Source organism: Camelus ferus, chromosome 15 (genome assembly GCF_009834535.1).
Source record: "Camelus ferus isolate YT-003-E chromosome 15, BCGSAC_Cfer_1.0, whole genome shotgun sequence".
Taxonomy (NCBI): Eukaryota; Metazoa; Chordata; class Mammalia; order Artiodactyla; family Camelidae; genus Camelus; species Camelus ferus.
In genome coordinates, this window is record NC_045710.1 from 55,122,463 (window position 1) to 55,145,743 (window position 23,281).

Consider the following 23,281-nt stretch of genomic DNA (forward strand, 5'->3'; position numbering starts at 1 on the left):
AAGGGAGTGGAGAAGAGGCTCTAAAATCAGTATGTGGAGAAAGGGTCATAGCTGACATGACCCATTGCACTTGGCCCCATCTGCCTGGGGCCAGTGGGTTTTGCAGCACTGGACTATTGGGTTTCTAAGTATTTCTAGGCAGTGGGCATCCTTCTCTTGATCCACCACTCCTAGCCAAAGCCATCTGCTTAGCATGCACAAGGTCCTGGGTTCAATCCCCATTACCTCCTCTAAAAATAAAATAAGTAAATAAGTCTAATCACCCCCTAACCAAAAAGTAAATAAATAAAATCCATCCTAGCCAAAGCCATCAATTCCACCCCAGACTTTAAACCATCTAAACGTATAGCCTGACTCTCTGTCCCACCCTCACCTTGGCTCAGGCCCTGATCCTATCTTCTGGGTTCAGTCTCTTTCTGCCTCTGGTCTCAGACCTCCTCTCCTTCTCTCCACTTAGAAGGCAATTATTGCCCTAAAAAAGCAAGTTAGAGCATATCACTTCTCTAAGAATCTCTTTTGGAGAGCTAAACCTACATATCTATAATGTTCCTATATCTAAAGAGGGAAGCCCAGTTATAAGACTGTTGCAATCTGGTGAGAGATGCTGGGTGCATAAATCGTTATACAAAATGTGAACAATGGTTATCTCTAAGATTTTTTTTTTCTATTCATATAACCAACCAACATTCAGTAGGTGACTACAATGAGACAGGTACCATCCCAGGTGCTGTGGAGATGAGGAAGCAACATAGGTGCAGATCCCGCCCTCTTAACGTAGCTCACTGGCTAGTGAGGAGAGAGTGAATACACAGAAAACCCAGAGGAAATCAGCGTCATGTGATAGTGACTTGGGGAACTACTTGAGATAAACCGGTCAGGAAAAGTCCTCTGAGGAGGTGATATTTTGGGTGAAATATGGAGGAAGAGGCAGCTGGACACAGACTTGATGAAGAACATCCCAGGCGGAAGAAGAAGGGAGAGTGAAGGCCCTTGCGTAAGAAAGAGTTTGACTTAGTAAAAGACTTAGTGGTCTTTGTCAGGAATTTGAAATTTATTCTAAGATTGGAAGACATTAAATGGCTTTGAGCCAGGGAGAGACATAGAGTGGTTCATATTTTAAATGGTCACTTTGGCTCCTGAATGAACAAGTGACTGACTATAGGAGTCAGGCATGAATGGAAGCAGGGTGCAAGGTGTGACAATATAGTATTGGGGTGTGACAATATAGTATTGGTTCTGGCTGAGTTGTTGGCGGCTTGGCTAGGAGGTGTCCAAGGACATGGAGAGAAGCCGATCATAAGGTCTACTCTCTGGGTCAAATTGACTGATTGCTGATGGGTTGGATATAAAGGTGAGTGGTAGGAAGGAATCAAGGATGATTTAGGGTGGACGGTGATGCAATTTGCTGAGAACCGTGGAAGGAATACATTTGGGAAGAAAACTTGAGTTCAGCTTTGGACGTTGTGTGAGATGCCAGTCACTTCAGTGGGAGATGAGATGACAAGTGGTAGTTGGAGGAATAAGTCTAGAGCTCCAGGAGAGGTACTTGCTATAGATTTGTGAGTCATCAGCGTGTAAATGATACAAAAGTCACGGGGCTGGCAGTGAACGCCGGGGAGAGAGTGTAACTAGATCAGAAAAGAGGTGAAGGACAGCCCTGGCAGACTCCAGCATTTACCAGCAGAGAAAACGGGGGCTGCAAAGACTGCAGAGTGAGGTTAGAGGGAAACCAGGAGGGTGGAGCATCCCCGGCTCAAACAGAGGAAGGTGTGTCCAGATGGTGGATTTGGTGAACTGTGCCCAACATCCCTGAGAGGTGGAGTGAGCCAAGGCATACAAGCGATGGGAACACAGCCTCTGGCAATATGTAGATCATTTTGGTGACCATGACAAAAGCAGTTTGGGACCCAAGCCTGATTGGAGTTACAGGGAAGGAGGGATGAGAATGTGTAGTTGGCAAGGGTAGGTTAGCTTTCAAGAAGTTTTACTCAGAGGCTAGATCATGAATGTTTTTGTTTTTTTTCTGTTTATTTTCCAACAATGAACATTTAATACTTGTGTTATTATTACTACTATTGTTGTTATTATTTACACATTACAGATAGCATCCCACTGTTTATGAGAGGAGAAACGCTTCAGTAGAACACTGCAAACCCTCACCTTCCCTCCCCTGCGACCTTTCCAACCCCAGGCTTGCTATTCTCCATAAGCACCGATCTTCCCTAGGCTGCACTCTTGCCAGCTTCCACCACGTATAAAAGTCTGGTGCTAGGCACTAGCTGTCGCTTGGACTCCCACTCCTCTCAGCATCCGTAAGCCAGCCCACCACATCCCACCCCATCCCACCCCACACATGTCCAGGATCATTCAGTTACACACTTACTACCCACCCAGTGTCACCCCCGCATCAGTCCTGCAGCTTCAGACAAAGCTCTTTTCCTGCTTTCGACTTCCCTGGCTCTTAGATCTCTTAGATATAAGATAGGATAGGACAACAGGGAAACGGGTAGGGCCTCGAAGTTAGTCGGACTTGGGGTCCTTCCCTTACTGCCACGCATTAACTGTGTGATTTTGGGCAAGTCTCTTAACGGCCCCGTGCCTCAGTTTCCTCATCTGTAAAACGAGGTTAGTAAACCCCAGAACCGTTCAGTTTTGTGATGCACGGCACAAAGTAAGCAGTGGCTGCAGCGGCTCACTTTGCATCAGTATTACGCGGACGTGTTGAGCCACAATAGGTGAGAACTAAGATGCTTCAGAAATGTGACCCAGGAGCGCGCAGGGGGTGGGTGGGGGGTGTTGCAGGAGGCGCTCATATGACCCCAAGGTGCCAGAAGGTGTTTCTCTCCCGGCCCAGGGCGTATGCTGGTCCGGTGACCCGTCTTTCCAGTAGCCTCACGCCCCGGGTCTGTGATCACGCGCCCCCCACCCATAGCTGAGCCTGACGCGGCGGTGGCTCATGCGCCTTTCCGCCCCAGCCTCTTGCCACGGACCACACGTCTCATCCTCGCCTCCTGGCCCCGCCCCCCGCCCCAGGCGCGCCCCTCCAGTTTGCCGGCTCGGGTGTCTGAGCAGCCGCGCCCGCGGGCCGTGCGCGCTGACTGGCTGCGCCTAGGCGGCGGGCGGCCCGTGGGCGCACACACCCTCCTCGCGCAGCCAATGGGCGTGCGCGCGTCACTGAGCAGGAGGCCCGCGAGCCGGCAACCCCTCAATAAGCCACATTGTTGCTCGAAACTCCAGCGCAGGAGTCCCGGGCCGCCGCTAGCACAGCCGTGTCACCAAGCCGGGGAGATCCGCGGGCGAGAGCAGCGCGTGTGTGAGCCAGAGAGGTCCCACTGCCCTAGTAGAGTTGGGCCGTGATTCTTCTCAAGTTGAGCCTTAGGGATCTTGTGGCTGAAGTTAGTATCTTGTCAGTGGGGCATCCCAGCACGTCGCCGGGAGTGATTCCTGGGCTCCTTCCAGTAGTTGTGACTACCAAAACCTCTTTTTAGAGACCCAGGACCCTCCAGCCGGGCGCGCCATCGTGTGCCTTCTTTGTGTGCCTGCCGGACTCACCGCTCCCGGCCGGGCTGCCAAGCCCGGGTACAAAGCGGTCTAACCGCGCGGCCCACCACCTCCGCACGCGCTCCAAGCCTTAGTTTTCCAACTTCGCGCCGTCGGGACGCGCGGCACGATGATTGCCTCGCATCTGCTTGCCTACTTCTTTACGGAGCTCAACCATGACCAAGTGCAGAAGGTAAGTAAGCCACGGGCGGGGTGGCTGGCTCGGCTTGCCTTGTCCCCGGACCTCTCTCTGGGGTCCCGGCCGGCTGGGGCTCTCCTCCTCGACCCAGCGGGGCCCTGCTTCCTCCTCATTCCGGGCCGAAGACTCGGAAAAAGTCAGGAGGGCTGGGATACTCCCGGGCTCGAGGAGCCACGTCCGCTAGGCACTGGCAGGCTTGTGCGCGCGTGCGAGGCGCCGGGGCTCGCGCACCGCGCGGCTCCCTCCCTCCCGTCCACCCTGCGCGCGCTCGCGCTTTTTTTTTCTTCTCTCGGAGGGGCGGGCCACCCGGCACGTAGTCTTAGACTGCCGGGCCCACGTGGGAGGAGTCCCCCTTCCCCTGCCGGAGTTCCGGCGAGAGCACGTGGGGAGAGTCGTAGCTGAGTGGGGGGAGGCTTTGCGGCCGCACAGGTCTGTTCCGGGGCCCGACCGCGCTAAGGGATCGCGTTTTGGGGACCTCCGACTCGCCCCCAGCTTTCGTGACGGCCTTGCGGAGCTGGGCTTGGGGAGAAGACGGCACGTGAAGAGGCTGGGAAAGGGGTAGAGGAACTCCGCCCGCCGCGCCCCTTCCCCGGAACTGAGGCACCCGGAACTGAGGCTCCGTGAGGGGCGTACACCACCCCCCGCCCCAGCGGGGTGCCTCGGGACCCCCCCAACCCTGAGTACCCCCCCCAAGCCAGGCCCCAAGTCGGGGGCGGACTTTCGGATGTTAACTTTTGGTGCTCCTAAAAGTTACCCCGCGAGGGCCTCTCCCCCTGCCCCCCACACACTTTGCCGTCTTCCTGGAGATTTTTGTCGTTCTGAAAACGAGCTTTTTCCTGCCCTCGGCCGGGACCTGTCTGCCCACTTCCCTCTCAGCAGCCCCCGAAGCCCCAGCTGGCGCTTCGGCCAGATCGTTTACGTAAGACAAAGCCTCTGGCCCTGCCGGGGAGACTTGTCCCCGTGCCTCCGGGTATGGGGCTGGGGGTGGGGCTAGGCTGCGCTCCAGGCGCTCTCTGGGGAGAATTGTGTTTCTGAAATGCTCGGGATTTCGAGACTGGGTCCTGGCCCTGGGGCTCTGCTGGTACTTGAGAAGAGGGGATGGGCTGGGGCGAGGGTGGGAGGGGTGTCCAAATCTGTGAGTCAGTGACGGAGCGTTGCTCAATTACATGCTTGAAATTTGTGTCCTAGTGGGAACACATTTTTGGGAAAATGTCTTGACGTTATCTTTCTATGGGGCTACCTGCTCGTACTCGCATCCTAGGGATCCTGAGAGCAAAGGAGAGGATGGTGGGTTATCATCACTGTGTTTTCGGAGCCATGGCAAATGAAACCCCCAATAAAGCATTATATTCCCTAGCTTCAGACTGGAGTGGGGAGCAGAGACCGGCTGGTTTACCCACGTAAATTTACAAACTCTGCTTATAAACCTCTGTTATCTCTCTAACTTATTCCTGGGATGTGGCTCCGCTCAGCACTTTTAATTCAGCTTATTCAAGAACGTGTGAGCTGTCAGGATCTTGGCAATTTCTTTTGTCTTCTTTGCCCAAGAAGTGAGTTAACCCTTGTGGAAGATTGTCATCTCTTGGCCAGTCCTAGTATACAAAGCTGGAGGATCATTAATCCAAGGAAAGTCTTCTCAGTTGGGTGACCACTGCCCCTGGACATTTAAATTTACTCTTCCCCAAATCCAGAGGAGGGAGCCTAGGACACAAATTTACTCTCCCCCAGACCAGAGGATGGAGGTTAGAACTGAAACTGTGGAGCTGTACCACCTTCCTGGCCTGGAATAGTCGGGGTCGTCTCTTTAGTCCCAGATTGAAAAGGGAGTTAGCCAGATTCTGCAGAAATGAATTGTAATCTCAGTTCTGTGGTTTATGAACCTCAGGAGCCTGAGCAAGTCACTTTGCTTCTTTGGACCAGCGATTTCTTTTTGTAAAACAGGGATGATAACAGAAAACTTCTCCACTTTAAAGAGTTGTGACAATGAAGCACAGCAATGTGAAAAATGTCTTACAGTCTTCTCTACCCTTGCCATCTACCTTTCAGCCCGTGAAACGTCTCAGGGACACTTGGATGTATTTCCTCTAAATTACCAGTGGGGGCGGAATTGAGTCAGGCCTTAACTCTGCAGGTGTCAGAACCCGAGATTTAGCCTCCCTGCTTAAGTGAGCAAAGCTGTTTGATTACAGCTGCAATTATTAGGAAGAAGGAAGAGAATCAGAGAGGATGTTTTAGAAGCATCTTTTAAAGTTGCTGATGGAAGGAAGAATTAGGAGAGAAGGTTGAAGCTTGAGTTTTAGAGTCTTGAAAATGCCTTGATTTGGACTCTCCTGAAATCCCCGTCATTTTACATGTTGTGGGTTGTAGTCTGATGCACGGAAAGCTTAGGTTCGCCTGCCCAGAACATAGACAAGCCCCCAGTGTTTTGGGCTATTAGGAGGAGGAGAAGTGTTACTTGCTCACTTTTGCTGACTGACCCTTTGAAACTCAAAAGCAAACACATAAGCATCTACCGTGTACCAGGTAGTTTTAAGCTCTTTATATATGTTAGCTCGTTAACACTGACAGCAGCTCCACGAAGTAGGCACTATTATTATAATCGGTATCCCTGTTTTACTGGTAAGGGATTGAGGCACACAGTGACTTGTTTGAGGTCACTAGCTTTTTTTTTTTTTTTTTTCCTTCTGTTTGTAAGAGCTGGGAATTGAAGCTAGGCAGTTGGGCTCCAGCAGCCCATACTCTTGACCACACCCGCCTGCCTCTGGGACCATTAGTGGGCTCATCCTGGCCTGAGTCTGCGTACACTCTTGGCTGCTGGCAGCTCCCTCACCCAGCGTGTCCAGAAATGCAATTATCTCTTCTCTTGGTTTAGATTAGTGGCACCAGTAGCCTCTGTCTGATGGGAGCCAGGGACTCATTTAACTGACTTTCCTTTCTGATTGCTACATCTTTGTCAGCTGGTCTCTGGGTTACTTCAGAGGCCTCCTAGTGTTTGTTGCCAGTCTCTTTCTGGAGCCAGACTAGATCATTTCAGAAGGCTTTTGTGCATGCTGAATGCACCCCTGACCCCCCAGCCCCCACCTCAGCCTCAGCTTCCTTAGCTTCATTCCCCAAAGACTGGACTTGCAGGTCCTTTGAGTGTCATGCCTGTTCGCACTGGGTGCTTTTGCCCTGTTGTGGCGTTTGTGTTGTTCCATCGGACTCACTGGAGTTGATAGTTTCAGGGCAGGGAGAATCCTGGCTGTTCACCTGTATAGCCAGTTTGTGGCCACTGGTGTGGTACTCAGTGAGTGCAAGAAGGAATGGGGTGGAGGGGACCTTCCTGGAAAAAAGAGGCTGAGAAAGGGCTGCAGGAGGTGGAGGAGGGTGAGAGGCAGCTGCGGGCTAGTACTGGGCTGAAGCGGTGGGTGGATAGGTGGACCCCTGGAGGGAAAGACTGAGCTATTCATCAAAGCCTGAGGCTGATCTTGAGGGGAAAGGAAAGGGGAGAGAGAGACAGGGAGAGAGGAGTGTTTCCTGTTCCCCATCAATCAAGGCTTTTTGTCCTATCTATGGAGAGTTAGCAGATTCTTTTTATTAATCAAGGTATAATTAATACATAAGATACAGGATTTTTATCTCTTAGGAGTGAGAATCAGGGTTTCCCATAGAAATGAAATGAAGTATATACATGCCTTCCTTTAGCCACTGACAAAATTATTTCAAAGCGCATTGACTGGCGACGTGCAGTCTTAGAATATAGATAGCTCATTTAGGTGAGGGGTAGCTTTCAGCTCTGGACTTAATGAGGAGGGGGCGAGTATCTTGGAAGCAGAAAGATTCATCAGAGCCCCCAAGATTCAAGATGAGAGTTTAATGTTTTCTGAGAACCTACTGTGGGTACAAGGCCCTGTAGATACTATGTGGGAAACTGAAAGTGAGGAACCTTTCAGTTGTCTGGTGAGACGAGGCTCCACCAGTAGCTACTTCACAGCCACTAAAGGGTGGCGTATAGCGTCTCCAGGCCGTGGCCATCATTCCCACGGGATGGGGAGTTGGGGACCTCAAGAGAGACTTGATTGATATTTTTGGAGCACCTACTATGTGCCATTAATCTTCAGATACAGATGAAAGTATGTAAGGAAACAGCTGATTAAAACCTTAATCAGGTTATATTTGGCTGAGTTAATAAACATTGACTGGTACAATTTGTCTCATTTATTCACCCTGTAACCTAATACTTAGTATCCGAATACTGTCCCTTCCCTGCTCAAAAGACACTTGATGGTAGCAGGAATATTTTGTAGCTTTTACAGATGATCCATTTATTTTAAGTTGTCAAGCATCTCTTTCAGAGAGCGCCAAGAAGCCCTTTTTTCTTTACCCCTGAATGAATTAAAATTCTCTTTGAGGCTCCTCAGACAAAGCCAAAAGGTTTTGTTGTTTTTTTTTAAACATCACTTTTCAATGTCGAACTTTTCTAGTGCCCAGAGGAGTCTGAGGGCAGCTAGGAGCTCTTTCCCAGGGGCGGGCAACAAAACAACACGAATCACAACAGTTTTTTCCAAATCCAGCAGCCAGAGTAAGGAGATCGGATGAACTGAAAGAACTCAGGAACCCCAGAAAACTGGCTTCCTTTGTTCAGTAACTTCCAGTTTAAAAGATGACTCTTAATAACCAGTTCCTCTTTATCATGGGTTGAGTTTTGCAGTCAAATGCTCTACCACTGAGCTGTACCCCCCATGAAGTCGGCAAGTTTGGTTTGTTTTCCGACACTGTGTGTTGTCTGTCCTGGCCTTTCCAAAGCAGTGGAAGTGGAGGTGTGGCACGTCAAATCACAGAGTTCATTGGCTGCGACTTAATACCTCACACCGTGGATCACAGGTGGCCGCGTCGGCTTTGTAATAAAGCAGGTCTATCAACCTCAGTGCTAGTGACGTTTTTGGCTGGATAATCTTGTGAGGGGCTCTCCCAGCCTGTCATAAACAGCAAGAGTTTTACCCTATTCCAATCTAAAGGGGCAAAGCCTGTTCCTTTTTTTTTTTTTTTTTTAACTATACCTTTAGAGCAGTAGTTTTTAAACTATTAAGTGATTTGTCACCCCAAGTGGACTTTGGTGATGTCTGGGGACCTTTTTAATTGTCACAGGCAGGTGGGTGAAGATGTGTCATCGTACTTAGTAAGAAGAGTCAAGAAATGATGCTAAAACATCCTATGATGCTCAGGACAGGCCTCCCCCAACCTCCCCCACAAAAGACTTCTTTGGCCCCAAATATCTCTAGGTTGAGAAATTGCATCAAAAGAACATAGTCTTTAAGGGGGGCTGTCCTGAGCATATATGTATGAATATGACTAAGATATTATGCTGTACCCTGGAAATTGATACAACATCGTAAACTGACTATACTTCAATTAAAAAAAAAGATAAGGTTAACACAGATGGAAGGCTAAAAAACAAAAGCAACAAAACAGCAAACAAGAACAGAGGCTATCCGAGGGAGGGTATAGCGCCAAGTGGTAGAGCGCATGCTTCGCATGCATAAGGTCCTGGGTTCAATCCCCAGCACCGCCATTGAAAAACTAACTAACTAAATAAACACAATTACCCCCCACCCCCCCAAAAAAAACCCCAGCTATCCCCTGCTTCAGTGTTATACTGTGTCACTAATGGTCATACAGCTAAAGTAGTGGCTGCGGCCAGGGCCATGGTTCCTAGTGCTCAGTGTGCCATGTCATGGGACAGTCATGGTGGGAAGTGGCCTTTTCCAAAAGTTGACTGTAAGGTGAGATCTGCAGACCACAATAGTTAGCAGATGTCCATGACCCCAGGCGCTGCAGCGTGGGTTACTGGGGTTCCTGTGTCTGTCCTCAGGGCAAGGTGAGCCCTCCAGGAAGCCAGTGGGAGAGAAGTTTGCTGCCCAGGAGAATCTCACCCTGGCTGTTGTTGGGGTTTCCCTGGAGGCGGGGCATCTGTCAGGCTTCTGAACAAGGCAGGCATGGGAGCGGAAGAGGGCTGTTGATACCCATGAGGGCCAGTCCAGCATCACTGGGAGGGGCTGTGTGGTGAGATACAGAGCCAGGCTCCCTGGGGTTGATCCTGGCTCACCACAAACCAGCTCTATGAACTTGGGTCAGTTATTTAACCTCTCTAGGCCTCAGTTTCTTCCTCTTGTAAAACAGAGAGTAGTAACACCTTAACAGTGTCATTGTAAGGATTCAAGAGAGATTGAGTGCGAATCTCTTAGAGCTCAGCCTGATCCACACTGTGTCCCCGATATTAGTACGCACTCTCAGATGCCCTACTGCACTCTCCATCTGGGTGGGAGCAGAAGGGGCCCTGCTTCCTTTCTCCCAGTGGCTTTTAGGGCATATGGGTTCTGGCTCATTTATGCTCTCTGATGTCAGATTAGAGCAGAGGACAGGGAGGGCAGAAGGAAGGAACGTTCCTAAAGCTGAGGCATAAAGAAGCATCTTCACTGCCCCTTCCAACTTTTACACCCTTCTCTTTCCTGCACATAGGAGACCCGTCTCACTTGCTTTCCTTCTGGTCCTCGGTAGGCAGCATCCCCACTGGGTGGGTGGGTGGCGGGGGGTCTCTGGGATGCCTTGGCCATTCTGGCGCACCTCAGGTTGAAGTGACCTCCCTAGGGGTATCACGAGAGACCCAGCTGTACTGAATAATCCCAGCATTCGTTCAACCCCTCTTCAGTGCAGAGACCGAGTTCCCTCCCTGTCAGTACCTCCCCTGCAGGGCAGAGTCCCTGAGGCTCCGAGGACGGTTGCTGAGGCCACTTATGCTGGAGTTGGCCAGTGCTGGGTGCCTGGCCTCTGGCTTCCCACTGGGGAAACTGCTTACAGTGCCCTGTGCTGTTGAGTCATAGGACCAGGTCATGGTAGGTTTCAGTCCCACTGACCCCTAGGGACTCAGTCGTTCCTACATTCTTTTGGCACATTGGGTGGAGAGAGGGCCCCTGACCATCTTGGGTCTCAGCTGAGAGCTCATTGCCTCTCAAACACCCTAGGCTGTCCAGTGTGGTCCCTTCTGACCCTGGGGTGCCCGGGGTTCTTGACGAAGCCCGAGAGGACTGTATGGAACCCACGCTCTACCTCTCCCCAACCCTGGGCAGCCTGTAGTCTTGTCCAAACCCAGTTGGGAGTCCTGGCCGTGTTCCTGTGGCGGCCGGAGCTAGACAGTCTCGGTTTCCCTGAAGTGCTGGCCTCTTTTGTCGGGGGGTGGGGTGATGCTTTTGCACTAGGTGTGTGTGGATCTCTGAGCATTTCCCTTATAGTCCTTCTCTTCTGGATGGACCTGGTCTTGCAGTTGACCCAGAGAGTGAGTCAGGCCTGAGAAATGTGGCTCTGGGAGGCCTTGGCCCCCCCCCCCCCTCCCCGCCGCTTCCTGCCTCTTTTCACCCTCAGCTCCGCAGCCCTGCTTTGGAGGCCAGGCCAGAGACATGGTCCATTTTCTTGGAAGGCCTCCTTCCCAGCCTCCAACCTCGGACCTCTCAGTATTGCCTGACTAAGGAAGGAAGCCAGATAGGCCATTGGACGGTCTGAAGGTGCCCCTTTTTCCTTTTTCCCATTTGAGGGGCTTTCTTCTGCTTCCTCTCAAATTTTCCTGTCTCAAAGCCTTCCAGTGAAGCCTTCCAGCCATGTCCCAGGAATTTCCCCCTCGATTTCCCAAAAGTCTTAAAATAACAAACGTGTGCAGCACGTACTACGTGCCAGGCTTTGTCCTTGAACTCTGCGGCAACTTGGGTGTGGTCAGGCAGCCCTCCGGGGTGGGCATCATCGTTACCGAGTATTCACATGAAGGCCGCAAGGCCCAGAAAGGGACCATCCTGGCTCCAGGGCAAGCCAGAATTCAAAGCCAGGCGGTCTGATGCCAGAGCCCAGGCCCTTGGCCCCAGCAGGGGGCTGCCTGGGACTACTGGGCATGGCCCAGGGTTTTTCAGTTTCATGAGGTTATGAGTCAGGTGTCAGGGACTTTTGGGATCATCTAATCCAAACCCCTCATTCTGTAGGTGAGGAAACCAAGTGCCAGGTACTAAGGGACCAGCCAGGAACCCCATCCTATTTCCTTCAGCGTCATTTGCACAGCACGAGCTCTCTTCTCACCGTTCGGGTGTGGGCTCCCCAAGAATGACCACAGGATTTGGTCTGTGGCCTGTACCGAAGGAGACTCTATAATTTAGTGTCCAAACTGGGCCACTTTTAAAAATAATAGGGGACACTATTAACAGTTATGCTGTTCCCACACTAGACTGAGATTGTCCTGGGCAAACTGGGACATATGGTTGCCCTGCTTCTGCTGGGTGTGGTTGTGGGGGGGTCGGGGTGGGGCAGACTGGGAAGGTCTGGGGCCAGATGTAGTGCAAAGGAACAGACCGACGGGGATTTGGTCCAGCAGAGAAGAGCTGGGGGGTTCAGATGCCCCTGTGGGGTAAGAGGCTTGGTGGCAGACTCTGGAGCCTGGCATGGGCGTCGCAAAGATGAAGTTGGGAACATGTAGTCGGTGCCTTTAGTCCTCTGGGACCCATGAAGGCAGGAGACACAAGTGTCAAAAGTATGTCAGCATCACTGGCTGGGAATTTGGGGAAGGATTTGGGGAGAGGCCATCTGTACGGGGGCCCTGAAGGGCAAGTGGGAGTTAGGCCAGATAAGACCATTCTAGGCACAGGGTCAACAAATATACTCGTTTCTAACCTTTTCAAGACAAAAACTTCTCAGGATTGTATTGATGTCTCTGATTTTTTATTATTATTTTTATTTTTTGTTGGGGGGAGGTAATTAGGTTCATTTGTTTATTTAGTTTTAGAGGAGATATTGGGGATTGAACCCAGGACCTCATGCATGCTAGAAATGCACTTTACCACGTGAGCTATATCTTCCCCGCCTTGATGTGTCTGATTTAATGCTTGTATTTTTATCATAGTGAAAGAAACTGCTTACCCTTTGGCCTCACCACCTTCAGTCTGTAGTTACTTGTTGACATATTAGCCTCCCACCGATACACTGTGCACCTTGCAAGTTGAGATTAGGGTCCCTTCAGCGCCTGGCCCTGGCACAGCCCACTCAGTGCTCAGTCAGTCCGTGCGGGTAAATGAACTGCTCCGGGGTCCCGTCCATCTGGCATATAATTATGCCTTTGCTCTGATGCCCCACATTCAGAGTGTAGGAGCGTCCTGGGACGTCCCAAATGCCCATCTCCTGGACATCTCCTGGCAGGTGCTTACAGACTGTCTGGCTGTAACTTGAGGCAGCTGAGACCAAGAACTAGAAGAACAGGAAACCCTGTGACTCACTGTGCAACAGGATCCTGGAGGAGTGGCCTTTGAGCCTCCTCCGCCAGCGCCACACTCACCCTGCTGCTCCAGGCGTGTGGGTGGCAGGTGCGTCAGGGCTGGAATCTCCCTGAGGTGGTCTGGTGGCCCCAGCGCGGGTCCACCTTGTCTCTTCTGAAGAAAGTATTGTGGCAGACCTGAAACTTTTGGTTAACTGTGTTTCAGAGGACAGGAGCCTTAAGGAATCCAGGATCTGCTGTCTTTCCCTCCCTAACTCATCCTTTTTTCTTTTTCTTTCTTTTTTTTTTTTTTTTATTTTAATGTATTTATCAGAAACATCTGGGCTTGGCTTGGCAACTTGACAGGATAAACTTGCTGCCCTGTGCACAGCCTTGGTCCTCCCAGGAGGGGTCTGTGAAGGCATTATTATTAATGAGGTCACTGACAGCAGTTGCCTAGCTTTTCTGGGGTGGGCATATGTATGCCCCAGATGAGGGCACTCAGTTGGCCACTGGATGTTTTGGGTCCTGCCAGGGACTTGACCTATGGTTTGGGGAGGCGTCTTTAAGCCTTGGTTTCCTTGACAAAAGATTTGCAGTAAGGGCATAATTCAATCAGTTGATCTGTTTGGAGTCTAGAAGAAGCTAAAAGTCAGGAATTAGCTAGTGTTCATCCAGCACCTCCTGGAGAGAAGGTTTTCTAGGTACTAAATCAGAAATAACCTAAGACGGGAGAAGGAAGTCCAGCAGAGCAGCAGTGTGCCTCAGGCTGTCCCGGAGCCCTAGGCGCTGACACCTACATGTGTGGGGAACTGCTTTCTTATCACTTAGGATTTGATTTGGTCACTTGAATCCCCGCTTCTACCAAGAGGCTGTGTCCTCACACACAGGAATGACTGATGGGCAGTTGCTCCGTCACGTCTTACTTATTTTCTGTCTCCCTAGTGAAAGGATTAGGTGATATGGTTCAGCTTTCATTAAAAAGATTTCTAGAATAAGAGGCTTGGAACAGGCAGGGGTGATTATCAAAAAACTGATCGCATTGAAGTTGACAGCAGAGTGTTGAGCTTCCTGACAGTCAAGGCAAAAAGGGCAGCTCTTGAGTCAGTTTTAATTTCATTGGCCTGTAGCAGGAAGCTCAGTGATTCTGGGCAACCAGACTTTCTCCTGACCCTGCAGAGAATTGGCTGGTCAGTGAACAACATAGCAACTTTACACAGTGGAGTCATCTTGATGATTCTTCCTTCCTGTGACCCCTTGATTAAAGGTGATAGGATTAAATCACCCGAACACGAAGACATTGCAATAGGGTGCTAACGCAGTGTAGTGAGGTGAGTAACTTTCTGGTCCTAAAATTCATAACCTCCGAATCTTGGGCTGGCCCACACCTTCTTTTCACATGATCTCCCTACTGCCTCCAGGTCAACAGATACCCGCCAACGTGTATGTTGGTTATTTATGTGTGTATATTCTTAGCCCGGAAACAATCCCGCCTGAGTGCCCAGTCTCACGGGCCACTTCCTCAGACACCTGTGACACCCCATGGGCTGCTTTGCAATGTGACTGCCCTTATTATCCACTAACACCCATCCCTCCAGTCATTTCAGAGTTGTTTATTGGGTCTATAATGAGTTCAGTTCTGTGCTATCTTGTAAAGTTCTAGAAAACAGGATTCTTGACTTTTTTTAAAAATTAAAAAAAAGTGTATGTATATATTTTGTTCTATATATGTATTATATATTTATATATGTGTATATAATTTTATATAATATAACTTGTATGTATGCATATTTTATTCTATATTACCTATTTATTCAATATATGTATTCTATGTATATATAGTATATAATTATATATGACATATTATTTGTATATCTTATGTATGATGTATGTATGTGTGTGTATAAATATATACAGGGTCAACTGTATATATTTTCAAAGTGTACAATTCATGGCATTAAGTATATTCAGATTGTTGTGCCAGTGTCACTGCTATCCACCTCCAGAAATCATTTCTTTTTAAATTATGTTTCTGTACACTCTAGCACTTTGTGTATAATTGGTTTTCAACAAAGGCTATAAAATGAGAGAAGCTGGGGTCACAGCCGTGGTCAGGGGTTCAGGAGCTGAATGTTAGAAATCTTACAGATTTAGATGTTGAGATTTAAGGTTTCTTCTCTGCTTTCTTTTGAGACCTCTTAAGGTATTCAAAGTAGGAATTGCTAACACTTTACATAACACACTGTCAAAGTTGGAATATTGCTCTTTTCTGGATGTAAATCATTCTATCAAGACCATTTTCCCACTGGGGCCTGATAGGGTGGCCTCAGCATCCAGGAAGTGGCCACTAGCCATTCAGCTGAAACTGGCCTGCAAATTGACACAGGCCCTCCGGGAGGCTTGGGCGCAGACTGTCATTTGCTGTTACTGATAATGGAGTAAGATGTCTGGGTGATCCAGATTCTGGTCTCAACTATGTGACCTTGGTCAAGGGTGTGCTGCCTTGACCTCAGTTTCTCTGTGACTTCTTTCTGGCTCTCACCTCCAGGCCTTCCCTTTCTGGCCTTCCTCATACCTGGCTGGGGCTGTGTCTGCCACACCTGGGTCACTGCACACTTTGAAGCAGAGGCTCTTCTCGCTTCCTTCTTTGTATCGTTGCTATGACGCAGTTTTTCCTCTTTTTAGTGCTGGTCTGGAGGAAAATGTGGGCACTTAAGAAGGAGATGGGCTTTCCGTCTGGGGTGTTATTTCATAAAGAGTCTGGGGTTAATTTCTCTTTAGAACAGCTCTGGCCTCTACCCACAATTCTGTAGAGGAGGCAGGATGTTGGACCTGTGTGTTATGGGAAGAAAGAAACTGATAAGAATTGTCCAGTGAGGAAGTTCTCATCTCAAGATTGCTCAACAGATGTGTCAAAACTACTGTCCCTTTCTCACGCCCTTGCCTCCAGGCAGGCAAGTGGCCTTCCCTCACCTCACTCAGGCTTTGCCTCTGGAATGCCCCCTCCTTTCCTTCTTTCTTCCTGACAGAGATTTAAAGAGAAGCAGCCCCGCGTGGTAGGCCACACGCCCACTACAGAAAGAGATGGAACAATTTGGGGCAAGAGCCCCTGTTTTGCTTACCCTGAATGTGACTGAGTAGGGTTAAGAAATGTCCCTGATCCTCTGAGGGTGCCACGTGGCAGAGGGGAGTCTAGGAGAAAAAGAGGAAAAGGAACAGAAGGAGAGGGTTAAGCAGATGGAGGGCTTCACCCTGTCAGCTCATTTACGCCAGTGACCCTGTTGTGAGGGTTATTCATCCCATTTTACAGGGAGGAAACTGACACAGGCCCAGTTTTACACACCTGCACAAATACTAGAGCCAGGATTTGAACACTGATTCTTCTGATGCCACAGCCTTTATTTCACCACAACCTGCTACGAAATAAGGGTTGGCCTGAATGATTCTGCTTTGATAGTTTCCAACAACTTAAATCTGTTTCCGCCAAGTATAGGGTTTCTATTTCCAACTCCCAGCACCCAGGTTCGATACTGGATGATTCCACACTTAGCCTAACACCTTAACTAATGACTCAAAGACCCCAGGCAGGAAGTGGTACAAATGACCCTTAGGCAGTGTTGATTGAACACTGAACACAGCCCATCATTATCACATTTTTGGAGTGGTGGATACCAGCCCGAGGAGAGGGGAAGATGTTTGCACACACACAGACAGACCTAAAGCTGTCAGTTTGGTTAGTCTGGAAAGGATCTCTGGAATTCTTAATGTGTCATGCAGCCAAGTTTGGGAGCTCTTATTCCAAGTGGCAGAATGGAGACTAGACAGAAGTTACCCACAAGTAGATTGATCTCAGATTGAGGAAAATCTTTCTAACAGCTAGGGTTGACCAACAGCAGGTGCTAACCAACTTAGAGAAGTAGTGAGCCTATCATGCTTGGAAGCATTCAAACCTGGGCCCTGTGACTGTTGGGGTGCGAGAGACAAACTAGACCAACACAAATGCTGTCTGGGTTCCGTGGGGGCTCTCATTACTCGAGGGCCTCTCTAGGGGTTAGTATTTTTTCAGTTGTAGTCCTCCTGGGCCCTGTAACATTTGCTGTCTCCTAAATGACATTGACCTGTGGCCTTGGGCCTCGTGCTCTCTCCCTGTGGCTGTGCTGTGGGTGAAAGTTGGCAAGACTCTGCCAAGTGTATTTCGCTGTCTTTCCCATCCAGGAAAAAGGTCTTCATGTGGAGGCTGCTTCCTGTTTCTGACTTCTGCTTTCCTTGGCCACCCCTCACCCAGCAGTGCTGGCCAAGGCTGAGTGGGCCTCCAGGGGTGCGTTTAGGAAGCTGTAACATTAGGTGATTAATCATCCCTTCCTGAATGGACCTAATAAACTCAGGGTGGATACATCCTCACAGCCCAAAGAGGAGAAATTTGGGCCAACATGTTGCATTTTCACAGCTGTTCCATATCCTCTCTCTTAGTCTCATCTGATGGCCATCCCTGAGGTCATCCAAGAAACTACAGGGCAGAGAGTGGCTGCCTGCTCTAAGAGGGTCCCCAGGACAGGGGAGGGTAGTGGTCCCAAGGGTCTGGCTTTAGAGCCAGACACGCTTTGAATCCTGGCTCTTCACCTTACCACCAAGTGACATGTAAGACAGCGATGTAGAAATTTTACAAAAGAACAGTGGAAATCAAGTCAGTAAACCTATAGGGTCGTTCCTGGCTCCTTAATGGTCACCATCATCATTTTCATCTGTCACCGAACACTGAAAGATGGTTGTGATCTGTTGGGCAAAGGGCAACATGACTTGAGGAAGGGCTGATGGTTTAACTTGCTAGATTCTTTGAGGGTCAAGGGTGAGCAGTGTTGGCTGGATTTCCATCAAGCTGGGTAGTGGCTTAAACATCAAAATTAAATTAAGAATGGCCGCGGTAGACCTGAAGATTGTCATTTTAAGTGAAGTGGGCTGGAAAGAGAAAGAAAAATGCCATATGACATCATTTATATGAGGAAACTGAAAAATAGTAACAATAATAATAATAATACGGACATAATGAGCTACTTACCATTTATAACTGAGATGATTGATTTCTTGAATATGTGTCAGCACATCTGACTGTCCTTTATGACTGGATCACCGCATTCTGTTGATTCTTATTTTGTGGTTGGCTTTATTCCTTTGATAACTATGTAAGTTTAAAAAGCTAAACTCTAATCTGTTCTTAGAAGCAATGATCAGTACCTATACGTAAACTAAAAAAAAGAAGTGCAGTGTATTGTATATATGCATTTACATGCAATATAATGTGTGTGTGCAGTCAAACTGTAATAATTCTACCTAATAAAACTGAAAAAGGGGAAAACAAACCAAAAAAAACCAAACCAAAAAAAAAAAAAAAAAAGGTGGAATGGCTGCTATAGAATTGTGGCCACTCCACCTTTGCTTTTTTGAGCATGACCTCACACTCCCGGAGGTGACAAGTGCAACCTCTTAACAGGGCAGTGCGGGCTGCGCTTTCCCACGCAGGCACTCTCTCTTGCTTCCTCTGCAACACCTGGAGCCGTCAGTGGAGGCAGGGTGAGGATGGCAGCGAGGCGTCCGCCCTCTCCTTTCTTGGGGAAAACAGGAATGTGGGAGCTCCAGCTTCGTCAGGAGTCAAATGGTGAATGTCCAGAGATATGTTTGCTGCCCTCTTACCTGCTGGGGCAGCCCCGCGGGCCACGCCCTCCACTGTTGGTCCCTCGTGTCTGTCTGGTGGGGTGACTGGATTAGAAGATGGCCTTTTCACGGATGCATCCTGCCTGAATGTGCTGTGCAGCACCACCTGGCCTGTACGGGCCCTGCTGTTCAACAGGAGGAGGGTATTCATCTAGCAGGGCGCACAGGAGCACAGAGGAGCCGGGCTGCCCGGCCCGGTCCTGGCTTGGCCTTTTGCGTTGTGTGGTCTTTGCATTTGCATTTGGGGCGCATTGCCTTCCCCTCTTGGTAGAATGGAGGAGATGACATTACCTACCTCACAGGGCTCTTAGGAGGATTAAAAGAGTTAATGAAGTATATAGAACCTTGAGAACACGTTTTGCTAAAGGGTTTGCCGTTATTGCTACTGCCTATGAGGGCATCTCAGGTTGTACCTGGACGTGGGCTTGGCATTGGCCTCTGGTCTGGTGGCTGGGAATTTGTACGTGTGCAGTGAGATGGCGTAATTCATAATCTAGTGTCCCCGGTCCAGCCCATGCGTTGTTGGATCTGGAGCAGGAGGCCCCTGGGGTGATGAAAGTTACCCTGGGCCCAGAATCTGCAGAGGCTTGTCTCTCCCTGTACCAATAGGGAGAGGACTTGTCTCAGGCTGCACCCCTTCTTTTCCTAGGGAGCCTCCTATGTCATTGTGGGGGAAACCAGTCCTCTCAGAAGCATCCTGACTCCCCAGTAGTGTGACCCAGCTTGGGGTGGGGGTTGGGGGGCTGGTGCCCACAGATCTGGGAGCCTGGGGCAGACAGTGGGCTCAAGGCACCTGAGATGCTAGGAGCCCGAAATCAGAAAGCAATGGGTGGTCGGATCCTTCCTGATTTAGACCAGTGGAGTCTATGGTAGCTCTTTAATAAATGCTGTCCACGAGGGAGTTTGGGGAAATTCTCATCTTTGCAAATTTACAACCCTGCGGGACAGGCCTGGCCCCTCCCTCTGCTGGCTGGGAACGGGGTGGAGAATTGGCCTTCGGCCTTCACACTTCTCTCCTGCTCTGTCCTTTCCCACAGGGGACGGCTGGCTGATTGACCACAGACTCTCCTTGGCCTTGCTTTCAGCTTTTTGCTCTAGATTCTGATCTTCCAACTTTGTGGATCTTAGAAGAATGATGAAAGATTAGAACTGGTCAGGATATTTGAAATGATCCAAGGAGGGCCAATCTCGTAATTCCTCAGAGGCAGAAACAAGCCCAAAGAGAGAGATGGACCCCAGACTCCATAGGCAGTTAGGATATAGCCTGGAAGAGAGAAGGTGTGAGTGAGGAGACCCTCCTCTCTCTCTCTTCCCTCCCCACCAAAGGAGGCCTATGGGTTTGTTCTTTTCTTAAAGGCTGAAACACCTTTTGCCGTTCCTCTGGAAATCCTAGGCTGCAAGTTTGGTTAAAAAAAATTCCAAGAAGAGCTGTCAAAAAGTGCTGAAAAATATAATAGGCTATTAATATGAATGAGAATGTTTGTCTGGGAAAGCTAATTGTAAAAGTTTCTGCTCCTTGGTCAGAGCTGGGCAAGGGACAGGTGGGCATTCACTCGTGTTTCGCACAGGAGTAAGAGTGGTCGTGGCCACACTTTGCCCTTGGGGATCCTGGAGTTTGGGAGCTGGGAAGGGCAAGGTCCCTTCTGGTTCCCCAGTTTGCCGACCAGGCTGGGAGGACCATGACCTTCAGACCTTGAGGGCACAGCTGTGACCTGGCTCAAGGGTCCTGATTCTCTTCCTCCCCTGCCGCAGGCCAGCAGCCTCAACCTTTCCCGGACACTGCTGCTGAGAACAGAGATCCTGTGGAAACTTGCGTGCCTCCTGGATGGATTTCTACCCGACCTCTTCCTGACTGGAGGAAACTGGGAATATCCGTGGCCCAGGCAGATGACAGCTTTCAAGAAGCACACTGTCTGAGGGGACTCCTAATATTTCTCCTCCTGGTGTTATGTCTGGGAGGAGTTCCTGTAAATTTAGGTTGGAAACAAGAGAAACGAAGTAACTCAGGAGAGCTGAGCCAGCCTCTGAGGATGGGGGAGGTTGCTTTACCAAGTATGTAGAGCCTCTGCTGTGTGTCAGGCGCTGTGCCAGGCTCCAGGCATGCGCAGCTGAACAGGTGGTCACGGTTCTTGCCTTTGATGCTGAATGACTTGGACATTAATTAATTAATAAATAAATATATATATATATATATTTTTTTTTTTTCCAACTGAGGATGGTGTTGTGAAGGAAAAAGTCTTGAGTTTTCAGAAAAACAGGGAGGCCTGATTGTTTTAGTGGGAGGATCAGAGAAGGCCTCCAGGGCGGGGAGGACTGGAGGGGTGGTAAGGGACCCACAGATGGAGAGCAGGCTCAGGAGCTGTGGGTCTGCGTGAACAGTCTTCTTGGCAGGAAAGGGCCAGTTGGGTGAGTTTCGGAGGACTGAACCGAGGATGGAGTCTGCACAAGGAGTGCAGAGGCACGCAGGAAGATTAAGAGTGGGAGAGGCCAGCTTATATAGGGCCTCAGAAGGATTTGCGGTTTGGTTGTAATGGGAAATCACTGAAAGCTTTTAGGGGAGTAGTGGAGTCTGTCTGGGGATGGAAATCTGGGATTGTGTAAGTCCAGGCAAGAGGCAATGGCCGAGGGAGACTAAGGCTGGCATGACTGGCTTTATGAGGTGTTGGGGAGGACCAGAGGTGATGGTCAGTAGCGCACCCCAGTTCCAGGGATGTTGTCACAGACATTTAAACTCATCCTTTCTGAAGAGAGCCCCCCTTTTCCCTAATATGCCTTTCCCCCAGTCTTTAGCACTCTCCAAAAATAAAAATGAGCCTTTGGGTGGGGGGAGGGTAATTAGATCTGTTTGTGTGTTTATTTATTTGATGGAGGTACTGGAGATTGAACCCAAGACCTCATGCATGCGAAGCTGTACCCTCCCCCACTAAAAAATGAGCCATTTTCTAATTTTAATTTTTAGTCATTTTTTAATTTTAATTTTTTGAAGGACAAAGTTCTGTCATAGATTCTGGTTAAATGATCTTTAACCTTCTGGACCTTCTGTACATACCAGGTTTTATTCTTTTGAAAAGCTAAGTGATGGTCCTTGACCTAGACGCATGCCGTAGTTCATTTAACGCAAACAACGTGAGGTCACTCCTCTCACTTCCCCCTCTTTCAGGTTGACCAGTATCTCTACCACATGCGGCTCTCTGATGAGACCCTCCTGGAGATTTCTAAGCGGTTCCGCAAGGAGATGGAGAAAGGGCTCGGAGCTACCACCCACCCCACGGCTTCAGTAAAAATGCTACCTACCTTTGTGAGGTCAACTCCAGATGGGACAGGTACCACCCCCGGGGATGGCTCTGGGTGCTCCATTGCTGGGGGAGGTTTGGGGGACTTTGTTCAGGGAACCAAAGAACTATATATATATATAGTTATTAGTGAGGGTTCTTTGGTTTCAAGCCTCAGAAGCCAACCTGGGCTAATTTAAGCACACAGAATTTACCAGAGGTCTGTGGGACAGGCTCAATAGGCAGGCTGGGAAAGCAGGCAGCCCTGGCCATCAAGGGAGAAGTCTATCTTTGTCAGCCCCCCCCCCCCCCCCCGGGGCGCTGCTGTCAGCCATTTGTCTCCCATCCGAGTGCTGAGAAAGGCTGCTTGGCTCAGTTTGGGATCTTACAGCTTCACTGAGATCACACACAGAGATGCTGATGAACGATGCCCCTAAGTCATGTCTGAGACAGCCACCGCCCTGGGCCATGGCGGTCACTCTTGGGCCCACCTAAGTGGCACATGCCACAGGCTTGCTGGGGAAACAGCGGGGTCCACATGGTCCTGGATCGTTTCTTGAACCCCATGGGAAAAAAGAACCCAGATAAACTTGGGGGCATGTGAAGAGCCCGGGTGCCTGTTGAGTATTGAGGGCGCTGAAGCTGTGCAGCAGGAGTCCGTCAAGCTCTGTTAACCCCTTACTGGGAGATGAAATCTGCCTTTCCCGGTGCACCGCCCAGCCAGTGATCTGATCAAGCTGGAGAAAAGGCTCACGGTGGAGACTGAAGTTGGAAGCTGGGCTGGAGCTCCACCCAGGGGCCTTGTGTGCACGCCTCAAACATTGAGTCTCTCCTCAGGAAACACTGGGAGGTGTGTTGAGGGGTGTGATGGGCAGAAGTGTCTCGGTGATGTGCACCGTGAGCAGTTTATGCAGAGTGGAGGGGTGGCCGATGGGCGGCCGGTTTGAGGAGCGGCTGGGTGTCTGTTCCCACGTCGGGCACGGCCCTGGTGGAGTGTACTGGGCAGGGACCGGAGAGGATTCCAATGTGATGCTGGGGCGTTGCGTCCAGCTGCCTGGGGGGTGCCAGCATCCTCAGAGAAGGGAACCGAACTAAGTTGTGCCAACACTTTTACACAGTTTGTTTCATTTAGTCCTCATAATGAGCCTCCTGTTTAGAGATGAGGTTACCTACGGGGGCCATGAGGGGTGAGAGGTGTGGGACAGCTCCTTGATGTAGAAGAAAGGGCCCAAGGGGCAGCCGCCAGGGCAGTGGAGGACCCAGGAAGCACAGAGCCTGAGAACCTGAGGGAGGGGAGCG

At 49.8% G+C, this 23,281-nt stretch overlaps 1 protein-coding gene across 3 annotated transcripts in view; it reads left to right on the forward strand.

The window, feature by feature from the left end:
- Window positions 1-3,203: 3,203 nt before the first annotated feature.
- Window positions 3,204-23,281, forward strand: part of HK2 (hexokinase 2) — a 61,237-nt gene continuing 41,159 nt past the window's right edge. The window contains exons 1-3 of one of the 3 annotated variants that reach the window (XM_032497933.1): window positions 3,204-3,395; window positions 3,489-3,733; window positions 21,871-22,033. In XM_032497933.1, coding sequence (XP_032353824.1) covers window positions 3,671-3,733; window positions 21,871-22,033 — 226 coding nt within the window. In that variant the 5' untranslated portion in view covers window positions 3,204-3,395; window positions 3,489-3,670. Of the gene's footprint in view, window positions 3,734-4,143; window positions 4,659-21,870; window positions 22,034-23,281 lie in introns of those variants that run through there. The other 2 variants (XM_032497932.1, XM_032497930.1) reach the window with 2 other exon arrangements.